At 66.2% G+C, this 13,137-nt stretch overlaps 1 protein-coding gene across 1 annotated transcript; it reads right to left on the bottom strand.

Moving 5' to 3' along the window:
• Positions 1-4: 4 nt before the first annotated feature.
• CYP27A1 (cytochrome P450 family 27 subfamily A member 1) lies at positions 5-6,369 on the bottom strand. The gene is made up of 9 exons (XM_075511930.1): positions 6,116-6,369; positions 3,826-4,016; positions 3,358-3,557; positions 3,076-3,273; positions 2,777-2,937; positions 2,263-2,429; positions 1,862-1,943; positions 1,574-1,774; positions 5-1,477 (listed from the first exon to the last, which is right to left on the bottom strand). Exons 1-9 carry the CDS (start codon positions 6,347-6,349, stop codon positions 1,352-1,354), a joined length of 1,560 nt encoding a protein of 519 aa, XP_075368045.1. The 5' UTR covers positions 6,350-6,369; the 3' UTR covers positions 5-1,351.
• Between the last annotated feature and the right edge of the window lie 6,768 nt (positions 6,370-13,137).

Below are 13,137 nucleotides of genomic sequence, written 5' to 3'. Positions count from 1 at the left end.
GCCAGGATGGGCACTTGCACGGGGACCCTGTGCACGTTTTGGGGTGGGCGGGGGGTATTTATTTATTTGCTGCTCTGTTCAGCCGTGTTGTAATAAAGCAGCCTGCTCCAGGCACCGCCACCTAGCCTTTCTGGGGTGCAGCGAGAGAGCCGGGGAGGGGGTGCCAGCTGCTTGGCGGGGCAGGGGGCACCCAGCCTGGGATGCCCACCAGGACCCGCTGCAGTGAAGGTGGTGTGGGCAGAGGGTGATACCTCTGGGTAGAGCCAGGGGGACAGGGACATTGGCTCACCGCAAGTCATGTAGCCTTGATGGTTCCACTGTGGCAGTGGTTAACGGGTCCCCTTGGGGACACCCTGGGGACAGTAGCCTTGGTGCCAGCAAGGTTTCTGCCTGCTGCTTCCCCCCAGTCCAGCTGGGCTCCCCAGCAGCAGGAAGGTGAGGGGGGTTCACCATGGGGGTGCCCGGTACCCCAGCCCTCCAGGAGCCCAGGCAAGTGGCAACGCATCTCCTGCCTGCGGCTCCTGCCAGCTCTGAGCCCTTGCGATGGCCCTGGGTGTCAGCCCCATGTACCCTCTTGGGGACTGGGGGAGCTGAGCCGATCCTCTCCCAGCTGTTTCACCCAGAGCGAGTCCTGCCCCCGTTCCCGTGCCCCCATATCAGCATCTCGGTGAAATAACGGCTGATAGCAAAAGGTCCCTGGTTCTGCCAGGGGACGTGGTGCCAGTGCTGGGTGGTGACAGGCCCCCTCCCCATCGGGGGGGACATACTGTGTTATTGCTCTGCTTGCCCAGGGCCAGGGCTGGCTCTGTCCCTTGGGACCAGGTGCAAACCCCAAACCCCCACCGGTGGCTCGACCCTCCCCAGGGAGGCAGGGGGGAAACTGAGGCACGGAGAAGCTGCTTGAGGCCAAGGTCAGCTGTTCAGAGAGGACCCAGACAGCCTGGCTCCAGGCACAGATCCACACGCAGCTACACAAGGACGGGACGAAGGAGACACTGAACGGCTGCAAGCCCCCTCCCCGAATCCCCCCCAACCCCGGCAGAGGTCCCAGGTCCCCGACACAGCCCAGCTGGGCACGGGATGGGGGGGGACGCAACCCCTCGCAGCGTGTGAAAGGCACAGCAGTTCCCCAAGCCTCCTGCTGATTTGGGGTAGGGGGACACTAGTGCCCCAGGGGCAATTTGGAGGCATCTCTTATCCCCCCCTACCTTCCCCACAGCGGGGCTGGGAGCCCCCGGGCCCAAGTCGGACAGGTGGTGGGTGCTGGGGGGGGGGGGTTCCCTTCCTGCCCCTCCTCGTGGGGCAGCGCAGGTCCCCACTTGGCACCCAGGGTGGGGGGGTGGGCGCGCAGTCAGGGGGCCCCCGGGCGAGCGATGAACTCCAGGTTGATGGGCTTGTCGGCCACCAGGACGATGCGGGACACGGATGTCACCTCCACGCCGCGGGGGTCTGGCCGCACCTCGAATGCCTGGATGATCTGCGGGGAGACAGTGGGTGGCAGTGACTCAGGGACTCCCTGGGGCCCCCATCCCAGCTCGTGGCGAGTTGCCCAGGGTGGGGGGTCCCTACTCACCCTGGCGAGGGCCAGGTGCATCTCCAGCTCGGCGATGCGACGGCCAACGCAGGCACGGACCCCGTAGCCGAAGGGGATGGAGCTGAAGGGGTGGTGGGGGGAGCCGTGGCCCCGGAGCCAGCGCTGGGGCAGGAACCGCTCAGGCTCCGGAAAGTAGGTCTCGTCGTGGGACATCGCGTAGTGCGCCAGGACAAAGAGGGTCTGTGGGGCAAGAAGGGGGCACTTAATGACCCCCGCCTGGCCCCCACCGAGTGCAGCGGGGGTCCCCACAGCACAGCCCCCACTCACATTCTTGGGGAAGAGGTAGTCTCCGATGACAATGTCCTTCTCATAGAAGACCCTGGCGTTGGTGGGCACCACAGGGTAGACCCTGCGGGATATGGGGAGAGTTTGTCGGGGAGCAGGACCCATCTGGGGACCCCAGAGGGAGAGAGCCACAGGCAAGACAAGGGGGAGCATCTCCCGCTGCTCAGCAGCTCCGTCCCCCTCCCCAGGGAGGAGGTGGATGGATGTGGCCCTGAGGCACTGAAATTCAGCCTTGCACCCTGCCTGGCCTGTGCCTCCATGTCCCCCATCACCAGCCACCCCGGCTGGTGCATCCCCCGATGCGGGGGAGAAGGGGCTGCCCCCGGCCCTGGGGAAGGAGCCGTTGACAGGGACCCTGGGGCAGGGGCAAGGCTGGGCTGTACCTCAGCGTCTCCTTGATAACGGCCCGAAGCATCGGCATCTTGGGGATATCCTCAGCACCAGGAAACCGGTCAGCGGGCACGACGGCCTTCAGCTCCTGGTACAGGGTCTCCTGGATGTCCGGGTCCCGGGAGAGGTGGTAGAGGGCCCAGGACAGCGTGTTGGAGGTCTGGGGGAGCAGAGCACAGAGGGGAGTGAGGGACATGGGGCAGGTACCCAAGCAGCCTTGTGCCAAGCGTGGCACCAGTATGGTACCAGATACTCCAGGGTGCAGGGAAACCAGGGGTGAGGGGCAGCGAGCACAGGGGAAACTGAGGCAGGGAGCAGGGCAGGGAGCAGAGCAGAGGACAGGGCCTGTACTGACCCATCCCTGACAGTTTGCCCTTATGGGGCATCAGCCCCCCCAACCCACCAGCCCAGAGCTCGCAGGGGCTGGGGAACATGCCTGAGCACGACCCCATTTCCCCAGCACGGAGCTCAGCGGGGATCCCCTGGCAGCGGCTGCCCGGCTCTCACCGTGTCCACGCCAGCCAGCAGCAGCTCGGCCACACTGCCATAGACCTCGTCCAGGCTGAGCCTGCCGCTGGCCAGCAGGTAGCTCAGGTAGCCGGACACCTCCTTGCCCCGCTCCACCTGCCCCTCCAGCTCCTCCATCTTTCGGTCAATCAGGGTCTTGCCTACAGGGACAGAGAGCGGGACCCAGCACTGATGGAGCGAGGGTGGCCAAAAGGACATGTGGATAGGGACTGCCCCACTTTTGCGGGTCCTTAGGGGGTCCGATCCCACTGTGCCGGGCCCCCATTGTCACCGCTTACCGAAGGCGAAGATGGTGTCCCAGCTGTCCAGGTAGCGGTCCCAGAAGGGCAGCACCTTGCGGCTCCATCGCGGCAGGACGGTGGCGAAGATGGAGTTCTTGAACATGAGGTTGATGGAGTCGATGAAGCGCTGGGTCTCGGCGGGGACCTGCTGCTTCAGGCACCCAATGCGGGTCTCGAAGAGGATATAGGAGATCCCTGTGGGGCACAGGCCACATTCAGACCCCCGTGGGGATGGGAAGAGTGGGGCAGGGCAGGGGCGAGGGGGAGGACCCTTCCTACCTTCCAGGGCAAAGCGGTAGAGCAGGTTGGCCACGTCCCCCACCAGCACCCCCGAGGGGCTGCGGCTCCGCTCGTCCCGCAGCCGCACCATCAGGTCCGACACCACCTCCCCGATGGCGTCCGCGTACAGCACTGCCTCCGAGGGCTTCAGCAGCCGCTTGTTGAGGACCTGGCGCAGGCGGTACCAGCGCTCCCCTTCCCTGCACAGGGACGGGGCTCAGCGCCGGGGGCACGGCCGGGCAAGGGGCAGTGGCTGGCACCGACTTCCCAATCCCCGGGAGCATCCTCCCAACACCGGGCTGGAACCACCCTGGGGTCTTTCCTCCCCCCGTGGCCATGCCCTTCTGCTTGGGGGGACACACGCTGCTTGCAGGAGAGGGAGCAGTGAGCTGCCACCCAGACCCTACACCCGAGGAAGGGACAGGAGCCACCTGCCACCCTGCAGAGCGCAGCCAGGGCAGGACTTACTCGGTGAAGGGTCCGTAGGGCAGGCGCCGGGTGTCCCGGTGCTCTTTCCACAGGGCCATGTCGCTCCGCATGGGGTACTTGCCCTCCTGCCGTAGCAGCTGCTCGAGCACCACTGGGCTCCCGATGTTGATGTTCTCATAATGCCCGAAGGTCGACTTCCAGATGGGGCCGTAAATGCGCCGGGACATCAGCTGCGATGCACCAGAGCATGGCAAGGTGAATGGGACAGGGGCAGCACTGGGGCTGGATCAGTCCCTCCCTGCCCTGACCCTGCCCCATGTGTGTCCAGCGTGCTCTGCGCCCATCCCGGGACCCCTCAGCACCAGCTGGGCCCAAGCACCCGCCTCTTACCCCCCAAGCTGGCACCATCCTTGAAGCACTCTGCAGATGGCTTGGGCTGGTGTCTCCAGGCATGCGTCCTCTGCCAGCACCAAGCACACCAGGCACCGACCCCCGGCACAGGCTCGCACATCCCTCACCCACCCCAGAGATGCACGGAGGGCCTGGTGGGTCTTTTGGGGAGGCAAGACCAAGAGGGGACAGCAGGGACAGGGAAAACGGCCAAGCACAGGGCTCTGCCGAGATGCAGGGCCATTGCGGCAGCTGTGGGCAGGTCCAAGCCCCACTGCTTCCAGCATGGCCGCAACCATGCTCTGCTCAACCTGGGGACAACAGTCCCTGCATGGGTCCTTGAACCCACCACCCGATAAGGGTGGTTAATGATCAGCTCTGAGAGGGCAGCGACAGGCTGGGGTGGTACTGGGCTGCTCCCAGGGCAGGCTGCCACCCCTGGGGCATGGCCTTGGGGCCACAGGCTCACAAGCCAGCAAGGGGACATTCACCAGCATCAGTCCCGCTCTGGGCCCTGCCAGTCACAGCTCTCCTCTCCTTGGCCGCACCCAAGGGTGCCATGCCTGCCTCCCCGCCAGGGAGCACCGTGACCCCCCAGCGCATCCCTCGGGAGCAGCCGGGCACCCCTTTGCAAGTAGATTTGCACAGGGCCACATCCAAGGGGTGCTTTCATTCCCACCCAGGCACCCCAGAGCCGCTGCGGAGCAGGGCCAAGCCCGGGGGGCTGCGGGGGACCTAGCAGGGAAGCCCTGGTCCCCGTTCCCCGTGGCTGCGGGGATGCACGTGGTACAATCTCCCTTGGTGACTGACTGCATCGCAGCCTGCGCCCGGATTCAGCTGGATTCGTCACCGCGGGGAGACGTTCCTCGCGCGTGGTGGCAGGAGGAGGGGGAGGGACGGCTGCCCTGGTGCTGCAGGCGGCTCGCCGGGTGAACACGCTGCGTGGGGCCATGGGCAGCCGTGGCCCATGCTGAAGCCTGCCCACCGGCATCTGCTGGCAGCCGGGACCCGGCATGGTGCAGGCCTGGGAGAGCAGGGCTGAGAGCTGCCAGGATCTGGGGAAAGGCACCTCCAGAGCATCTATCTTCAAAGCCGGGCCGTGCTCAGAGCCCCAAGGGCAGGAGGGAGCAGCAGGGAGCAGCAGGGAGCTCCCGTGCCCACTTCCCAAGACCCCGCTGCCCTGTGACAGCCCCTTCTCCAAACAGCAGTGCCTGGTGCTCTGCGGTGTCGGGGAGGCCTGATCCTGCACGCTCCTCCCGGCCCGGTCAGAGCTCCAGGGCGCTGGAAGATGCCGCCTGGCTCGCGGCCAGGCAAGCCCATCGCTTGCTTCATCCAATGTATGAGGAAGTGTCGACAGAAGAAAACAAACACTTCTGCCTACCCCTCCCCTGCCTGCCTGGGTATGATCTGCCCAAACAACTGCCCGGCTGCCTGCCCCCCAAACCACGGCCCCTCCGGCTTGTCACGGCCGGGGCAGCTCAGGCTGCCCGGGGATGCCGGGACCCTGTGAGCTGCCCCCAAACCTTTGCCCTTAGCTGCCTGGCCAGCTCGAGGATGCTGGAGCAGCCCTGGGCTGGCAGGACCCTGCCGGGGCCACCCGGTTCTGCGCTAGCCCCTCTCCGTGCTGCTCGCCCCAGCATCACCCCACGGTGCAGGGGTGCTCCCCGCCGCCCAGCCCCTCCTCTCCCCCGCCCCGCCGCCCCCGCTCAACTCCCTGCCGTCACTTGCAGGCTGCTCCCCCCCGGAGCCCATCTCGCCCTGCCCCCGGCAGGCACCCACTCCCCCCCTCCGCACCGCGCCCTCCCTGCAGGCGACCCGGGAGCCCCTCCACGCCACTCACCCCTCCCAGCCCCCCCACCCCCACGCACCGTGCAGGGCGCCCAGGCCCCCGCGCACCCCCGGCCCCCCGCAGCCCCCCGGCCGGGCTGCCCCGGCGCACCTGCAGCCGGTGCGTGTGCAGCAGGTAGCCGCGCAGGAAGAGCCAGACGAAAGTCCGGAGCAGCCCCGGCCCCGGTAGCTCCTCCGGTCCCTTCAGCCGCGCCGGCCCCGCCGCCGCCGCTGCCGAGCCCCCGGTCCTGCGCGGCGGCCCCGGGCTGCTGCGCGGCGGCGGCGGGCGGGGGCGCAGGAGCAGCGGCAGCAGCGGCCGCCGGGCCCCGCCGCTCGGGCCCGCCATGCTCCGTCGGCAGCGCACGGGACGGGGCGGGGCGGGGAGGCACCGGGAGCGGCGGGGGGCGGCGCGGGGGGCGGCGCGGAGGGCGGTGCGGGGGCGGCAACCGGGCACCGGCACCGGGTACCGCGCGCCGGGAACTGAGCGTCGCGCACCGGGTACCGCGCACCGGCTACAGGTTAGCGGGTGCTGCACAGCGGGGACCGGGCACCGGGCAGTGCGGACCGGGCGCCTTGCGCCAGCTGGTGCGCATCTGCTACCAGGCCATGGATACCGGCTACAGCTTACCGGGTACTGGTTCTGGCGCGCCGGGTACCACCAAGCACCGTACACCGGGCACCGCTCACCGGCATCACACACCATAGGTACCAGGAACGGGCACTGGCAGTACTCAGCGCCACGTACCGGGTACTGGGTGCCCCGTGCTGGGCACTGCACAATGGCACCGTGCACCAGGCGGCTGGCAGCCAGCACTGGCACGGCACGGTAGGTACAGCGCCCTGGGCACGATGTAGCGTGTGGCACTGGCAGTGGTACCGGCACGGGCAGCGGTACCAGCACCAGCTACTGCACACTGGGCATTGCATGTGGGCAGCGGGCGCTGGGCACTGCTCACCAGGCACTGCGCATCGTGTGCCAGCACCGGCACTGCGCTCTGGCACTGGGTACTGCACCCCAGACGCTGCACACCCTGCAGTGGCACCAGGCTCACGGCTGGGCCTGCTCTTCAGGGCGCTGTCCCTCCTGGCCTGAGCCCTCCTGCCCTGTCTCCATCCCCTGTCTGTCGTACCCCTGTCCCTGCCTTGTCCCCTTGCAGTGCAGGAGGATGCCCCTGCCTTGTCCCCTTGCAGTGCAGGACGATGCCCCAGGGAGCTGGGTCCAAGCTGTCCCAGGGCCTCTCTCAGAGCTTCCTCTGGGCACTGCCAGCCGGGACCCCGGATGGGGACACCTCAGCGTGCCCAGTGCGGCTGCTGGCGACCCAACCGGAGGCAGGTTTGGTTTGTCTTCACACCAGGGAGAGCATGGCACCAGCTCCCGCCCAATCTGGTGCAGGCCAGGCTGTCCAGCCCACAAGCAGGGCTCTGCTGCGGTGGTGTCTGGGGCCATGGGTGCAGGCCATGTCCCCTCTGGCCAGCCTGGCACTGCCACCAGGTCCTGGGGCTGCGGGGCAGGGCACTGCTCTGCCCAGGTGTCACTCCCGGGGCAGCCAGCACCGTGCCTCCGGCTGGGACATCCCAGCACTAATCATTAACCACCCTTATCGGGCGGTGGGGTCAAGGTCCCGGACGGAGAGGTTTTGTCCCCACATTGGGCAGACAACCCAGCGCCCCGTGAGCGGCTGTTGTCCCCCTCACTGGGGGACAAGGGATGTCCCAGGCTGGGCTCCAGGCTGGTGCCTGACATGCTCCCCGCCAGCGGTGCGGGGGCTGGCGGTGCAGGATCCGGGCACCCCTGTGCCTGCAGACACCCGTGAGGCACCTCAGGCTGGGACAGCCAAGCGTGAGCGCCTGCCGCCATCTCATGGCTGTTCACAGCCAGCTCCGCAGCTCGCCCTGCCCCAGCCGGGCGCAGAGCCGGGGGCAGCGGGAGAGCCCAGGCCACGGCCCCGCTCGGGGCTTTCCGGCCCGGCCGCCGGCCCCCCCGCTGCTCTCGCTCCCCGGGGCCCCTCCCAGCCTGCTGCGGCCGCGTTTCCCCTTGCTGGGGAGTGGGACCCCACCACCTCTTTCAGTTTAAAACTGCTGCCCCTTGCAAAAACTACAGGCTGTGGTAAAAAGTCTCTCTCCCTCTTTCTTATAACCCCCTTTATGTATTAGAAGGCTGCTATAAGGTCTCCCGAGCCTTTTCTTCTCCAGGTTGAACAGCCCCAACTCTCAGCCCTTCTTCATAGGAGAGGCATTCCAGCCCTCTGACCATTTTCGTGGCCCTCCTCTGGACCCGCTCCAACAGCTCCAGGTCTCTCTTGTGCTGGGGGCCTCAGAGCTGGACGCGGTACTGCAGGTGGGGTCTCACAAGAGTGGAGTGGAGGGGGAGAAGCACCTCCCTCGACCTGCTGGCCACTTTTCTTGTTATGCAGCCCAGGATATGATCGGCTTTCTGGGCTGTGAGCGCACATTGCCACCTCATATTTAATTTTTCATCCACCAGTATCCCCAGATCCCTCTCCACAGGGCTGCTCTCCCTCCCCCCCAGCCTGTACTGGTACCGTGGGTTGCCCCGGCCCGGCTGCAGGACCTCGCACTTGGCCTTGCGGAAGGGCAGGCTTTACCACCGCAGCCCTGACCGCAGCGGCTCCCCGGGCCGGTCCCCGCTGCCCCGCAGCCCGGCCGGGGCGGGGGGGCACCGGCAGCCCTGCTCCTTCCAGCTCCCGCCACTAGGCTGTGCTCCCCGCCCTCGGACCGCGGGCAGCGGCGGCGGGGCCGGCCGGGGGCTCCGGCGGGGCCGGCTGCCAGGGCTGGGGGGGGGGAGGCCGTGCGGAAGGGGGGGGGGCCGGGTGAGTCAGACCCCCCCCAGAGCCTCCCGGCGGGGACTTCCGAAGGGAAGCGGCTGGTCCATGACACATCCGCAGCCGGAGGGTGCCGCGGGGAGCCGGGGGCATCGCCAGCTCCCGGGAAGTCCCCCAGTGCGGGGCCAGCCCTGGCCCCAGCTTGGAGACAAAGCAGGGCAGAGGCAGGAGAGCAAGTGCTGCGTTTATCCCTGGGGAGGAGGAGCTGGGGGTGGCAGGTCCCATCCTGTCTGTCCCTCTGCCCCAGCGATGCTGCGACTCCGCTCGTCCCATAGCCGCACCATCAGGTCCGACCTCACCTCACCCGTGGGACCTGTGGGTGCAGAGACAGTCACTGTGGGACCCCCCCGCTGCTCTGCCCGTCACCCCACCCACCACACACAGCTCATGGAGTGCTGCCCCCAACATGGAGGGTCCAGGCTGCCGGGACAGCATGACAGCTTCTTTACATGACTTGTGCAGTGTCACCCAGGAGCTGGAAACTTTTCCCAGGGCTGCATCCACGAACTCCCATTTGCTCTCCCACAGCCCGGGGGGGGGGGGGAAGCAGGGTGTCCCAGGGGAGGGCATCCCCTGACTCAACCCCAGGAAAGCCCAGGCTGTGAGAAGGGTGAGCCCCGGGGCCCCGGGGACCGTAAATAGCCCACAGCATTTAACTGGAGATGGCCCATCACACCAGCTGTGTGACACCACACTGTCACTGCCTGAGTCATGAGCCATGCTGGGGCCAGTGGGGCTGCACATGGGGAGATCCAGAGGGATGGGGACAGATCCTAGGCCTGGAGACAGCTGCTCTTCTCCCACACAGAGGGTTCAAGTGGGATCCTCTTGTCCCTCTCCCAAAGGTCCCCATCCCCTTGTTTCCCTCTGTCTGACCCCTTGGACCTGGGCAGGGGCTTGGGGACAGCACAAAGCTTTTGAAACTAGAGGTAAATCAACCAGCATGGTGGTCCCCACACACACCATGCTGGGGCTCAGCACCCAGAGGCGAGCTCTGCTCCAGGGTCCCCCTGCTTTGTGCCCCGCGGGACCCTGGCGGGCCCAGACCTTTCCCTGAGGACGTGGGAGCAGGATGCTGGAGCAAGGCTGGGGCTGGCAGCCTGTTATCGCTGGAGACGGGAGGCAGCCCCGGGCTGCTCTCAAGTGGTCCTGGCTGATTAGTGACTTCAAGTGCCTACGGAGTTATTCTAAGTCAAGTAGGCGCGAAGGAAGCCGACCTGGGACTGGCGAGACCAGTGCCGGGCTTTGCTGGGCATCCCCCATCGCCTCTGCTCCCCGCCAAGCCCTCCGAGGCGGGGAGGTGTCCCCCCCTCCAGCCGCTCTCCCTGTCCCTTACTCCTCCTGCAAAAGGCTGTTTGCTCCAGCCCAAAGCAAACCTGATTTTATCTCCCGACTCCAGTTCCCTTGGCTGTGGGCCACGGTCGATGCCTCCCACGCAGAACTTGTGAAGCCCATTCGGGGACCCGCACACAGAGCGGGCTGTGTACGCTGCCACATGACATCATGTTTACGGCCCGCGGGGGCCCAAGGACACCCCCTCCCAGCGGCATCGCTCCCAGCCCAAGCAATGTGTGTCCTTCCCGTGGCCAGACAGATGGACGTGCGCGGAGCTGGAGGGAGCAGGACTGACCGCAGCGCCGTGCCTGCCCGGAGAGGGGTGGTTTCAGCTTCGCTGCACTGCGAGCCAGTCCCCCCTGTGCTAGCAGCGAGGGTGCACTGCTGCAGCAGCACAAGGTCAGGCCCTCAAGCTGTTGCGCAGAGGGAAAGGCAAATTTTCTCCCCTTGCGACGTGGATGTTCCCTTCTCTCCCAGGACAGAACCGGGTCTTTGCTGCTGCTGCGTGAAACTGAGGTTGTTGGGAAAGAGCAACAATGTCCAGAGCCACAGGAGCTCACTAAGGAGGGCCATCCTTTCTCACATCCATCCATCCAGTCATCCATCAACACTTGCATGCGGCTTTCTATCTCACAGCTATCTCTCCATCCTTCTACTGAGCTGCCCGTGCACTCACCCATCCATCCATCAACAAACGTGTGCATCACTCTTCCCACCCATCCCCACACCTACCTGCCTATCCACCCATCCCTAGCTAGCCACCCACCCATCCGTCTGTCCATCCTCCCATTCACCCCTCCATCCATCCATCACCCGCCTGGCAGTGCCCAAGTGATGCCCAGCCACCAAACAGCCCTCCTCAGGGGTACGATGTGTGCCCACATGTGTGTGCATGTGGGACACGCTGGCCATGGGGAGCACCACAGGCAGGGATGTCCCTGGCTGTGTCCGGCCATGGGGCAGGGGCCAGGATTGCTGGCTGGGAGGAGGCGGGGGACCCGTCTAATTTAAGAACAGGCCCCGTGGTCGCTGTCAGCGCCGGGCGGCTCTGATCTGAGGACAGGTCCTCGTCAGCTCCGCTCACCGCCCGCCCACCTGACATGAAAGGGCTCTGAGCCCCGATAAGGCCCCAGACGCTCAGCCCTGGAGGTGGGCAGTGCTGCAGCCGAGCCTGGGGGACCCCTGAGCAGTGAGCCCTGGCATGGCTGTCCCCAAATTCACCATAACCCCAGCACCACGGGGCTGTGTGTTTGCATCGGCTGGGGAGCTCAGCCCTGGGGGCTGCCCTCTGCTTCGGGCACTGGATCATGCCCTGTCTCACCACCAGCTCCCACTGGTGACACAACGCCAGGGAGAGCTCCATCCCCAGTGTCCCCGCGGCTGCCACCAGCCCCTCCACTGGCTGTTACCCCGCACCGGAGTCCCCTGGCTGTGAGCGGCTGCGGATGGGGACCATGTTGTTTTAATAAGATCATTCTCCTCCTGCTGTGAGGTCGCAACCCTGGGCTTATGACATCACAGCGCGCTGCCATGGAGACGCCGGGATGTCACAAACACAGCTCGATGACCTCACTGCAGGAGCAGGAGATGGGGCCAACCTGGGTTTGATCACCAATGTCCTCGGGAATAAAGGAGGGGAGGGACGCTGGGAAAGTATGCGGCTGCTGAGCGCCAGGGTGTTTGGGTTGGAAATCGCCTCGCTTTCCCCGCAGCGGGAAAGACCCGTTCCTTCCTCCCCCCGTCCGCTCCCTCCCAGTGGCCAGAGCCCCCCCAGCCTTGCGGCTGCGGGGCAGGGGGGCTGGGGGAACAGGGCACCCCCATCCCTGCCCTTGGGGCCGTGCGGTGGGGAGTGAGAGCCGGAGCTCAGCGCAGCAGCAGGGCACCAGCTTAGGAGCAGAGGGGGATCAGTGGGGGGGACGGTGTCCCCGAGCAGGATGGGGCACTCGGGGGGTGCTTTGTCCCAGAAGCAGGATGGGGACCCCTGGGGATGCTGTCGCATGGAGCAGGGTGGGTTGGTGTCTGGTGGAGGTCTCCTTTTCCCCAGGGGAAGCCCAAAGCCATGCTGCTGCATGTGGACATGATTCCCCAGCACAGCACCCTGCAGCCGGACCCCAAAGCACCCCTTGGCCCTGCCCAGCCACCCAACAGTCGTCCCCTCCCCAGCCCATAACCAGCAGCACCTCCTGGGGACCAGCCCCCACTGCGCCATCACCCTTCCCCACCACAGCCCGGTTCTCCATCCTCCGCACTCAGACCTTGCCACTGGGGAAACTGCGGCTGGCTGGGGGGACACCCGTCCCCCCGCCTCTCTGCTGCAGGGGTGCAGGGGTGCCTGCTCCCCCCCTTGCATCCCCCATCATTAATTTCCATCAGTGGCCAAGCGGGGCTGGGGCTGCCCGGGGGTGGCCGAGGAACACTGCGCTTTCCCCTGATAGCAAAAATAAATACATTAAAATTCTTGCAGGAGGCAGAAGAATGCGGGACGGCAGGAAAAAATTGTTTTATAATTTGTAATAACACAAAAGCCGGGGGGGGGGGGGGCGAGCTGCGAGAGGCGAGGGAAGGCAGAGACAAAGGCTCAGCCGCAGTGGAGAAGGCTGCTTCAGGGTGGTGGTGGCATCCCTGTCGCCCGTAGCCCTGGCTCAGTGTCACCACCATGGCCTTGTCCCCTGAAGGATGTGGCCCTTTCGGTCTTGTTGCAGAAGGGGGGTGAGCAAAATCCTGTGGCTGGGGGAGCAGGCAATCACCCCCTGGGTGCTTAATCAGGTCTCAGCATCTCCATGCCTCAGTTTCCCCCTTGCTAAAGGGAGATTTTTATGCAACTGGGAGAAAAGCTGGGAGGCAGGGGCGAACCCCGTGCATCCCCCTGGTCCCAGCCTCCCTGTTACAAGCACAAGGCAAGGAGCCCACCTTTGCCCATCACGCCCTGCCAGCCCCTCTCAGGGGGTTTTGCTGC

This window comes from Mycteria americana, chromosome 9, assembly GCF_035582795.1.
Source record: "Mycteria americana isolate JAX WOST 10 ecotype Jacksonville Zoo and Gardens chromosome 9, USCA_MyAme_1.0, whole genome shotgun sequence".
Taxonomy (NCBI): Eukaryota; Metazoa; Chordata; class Aves; order Ciconiiformes; family Ciconiidae; genus Mycteria; species Mycteria americana.
Note: the sequence above shows the minus strand (reverse complement) of the source record. Positions and strands in the feature narration are given on the sequence as shown.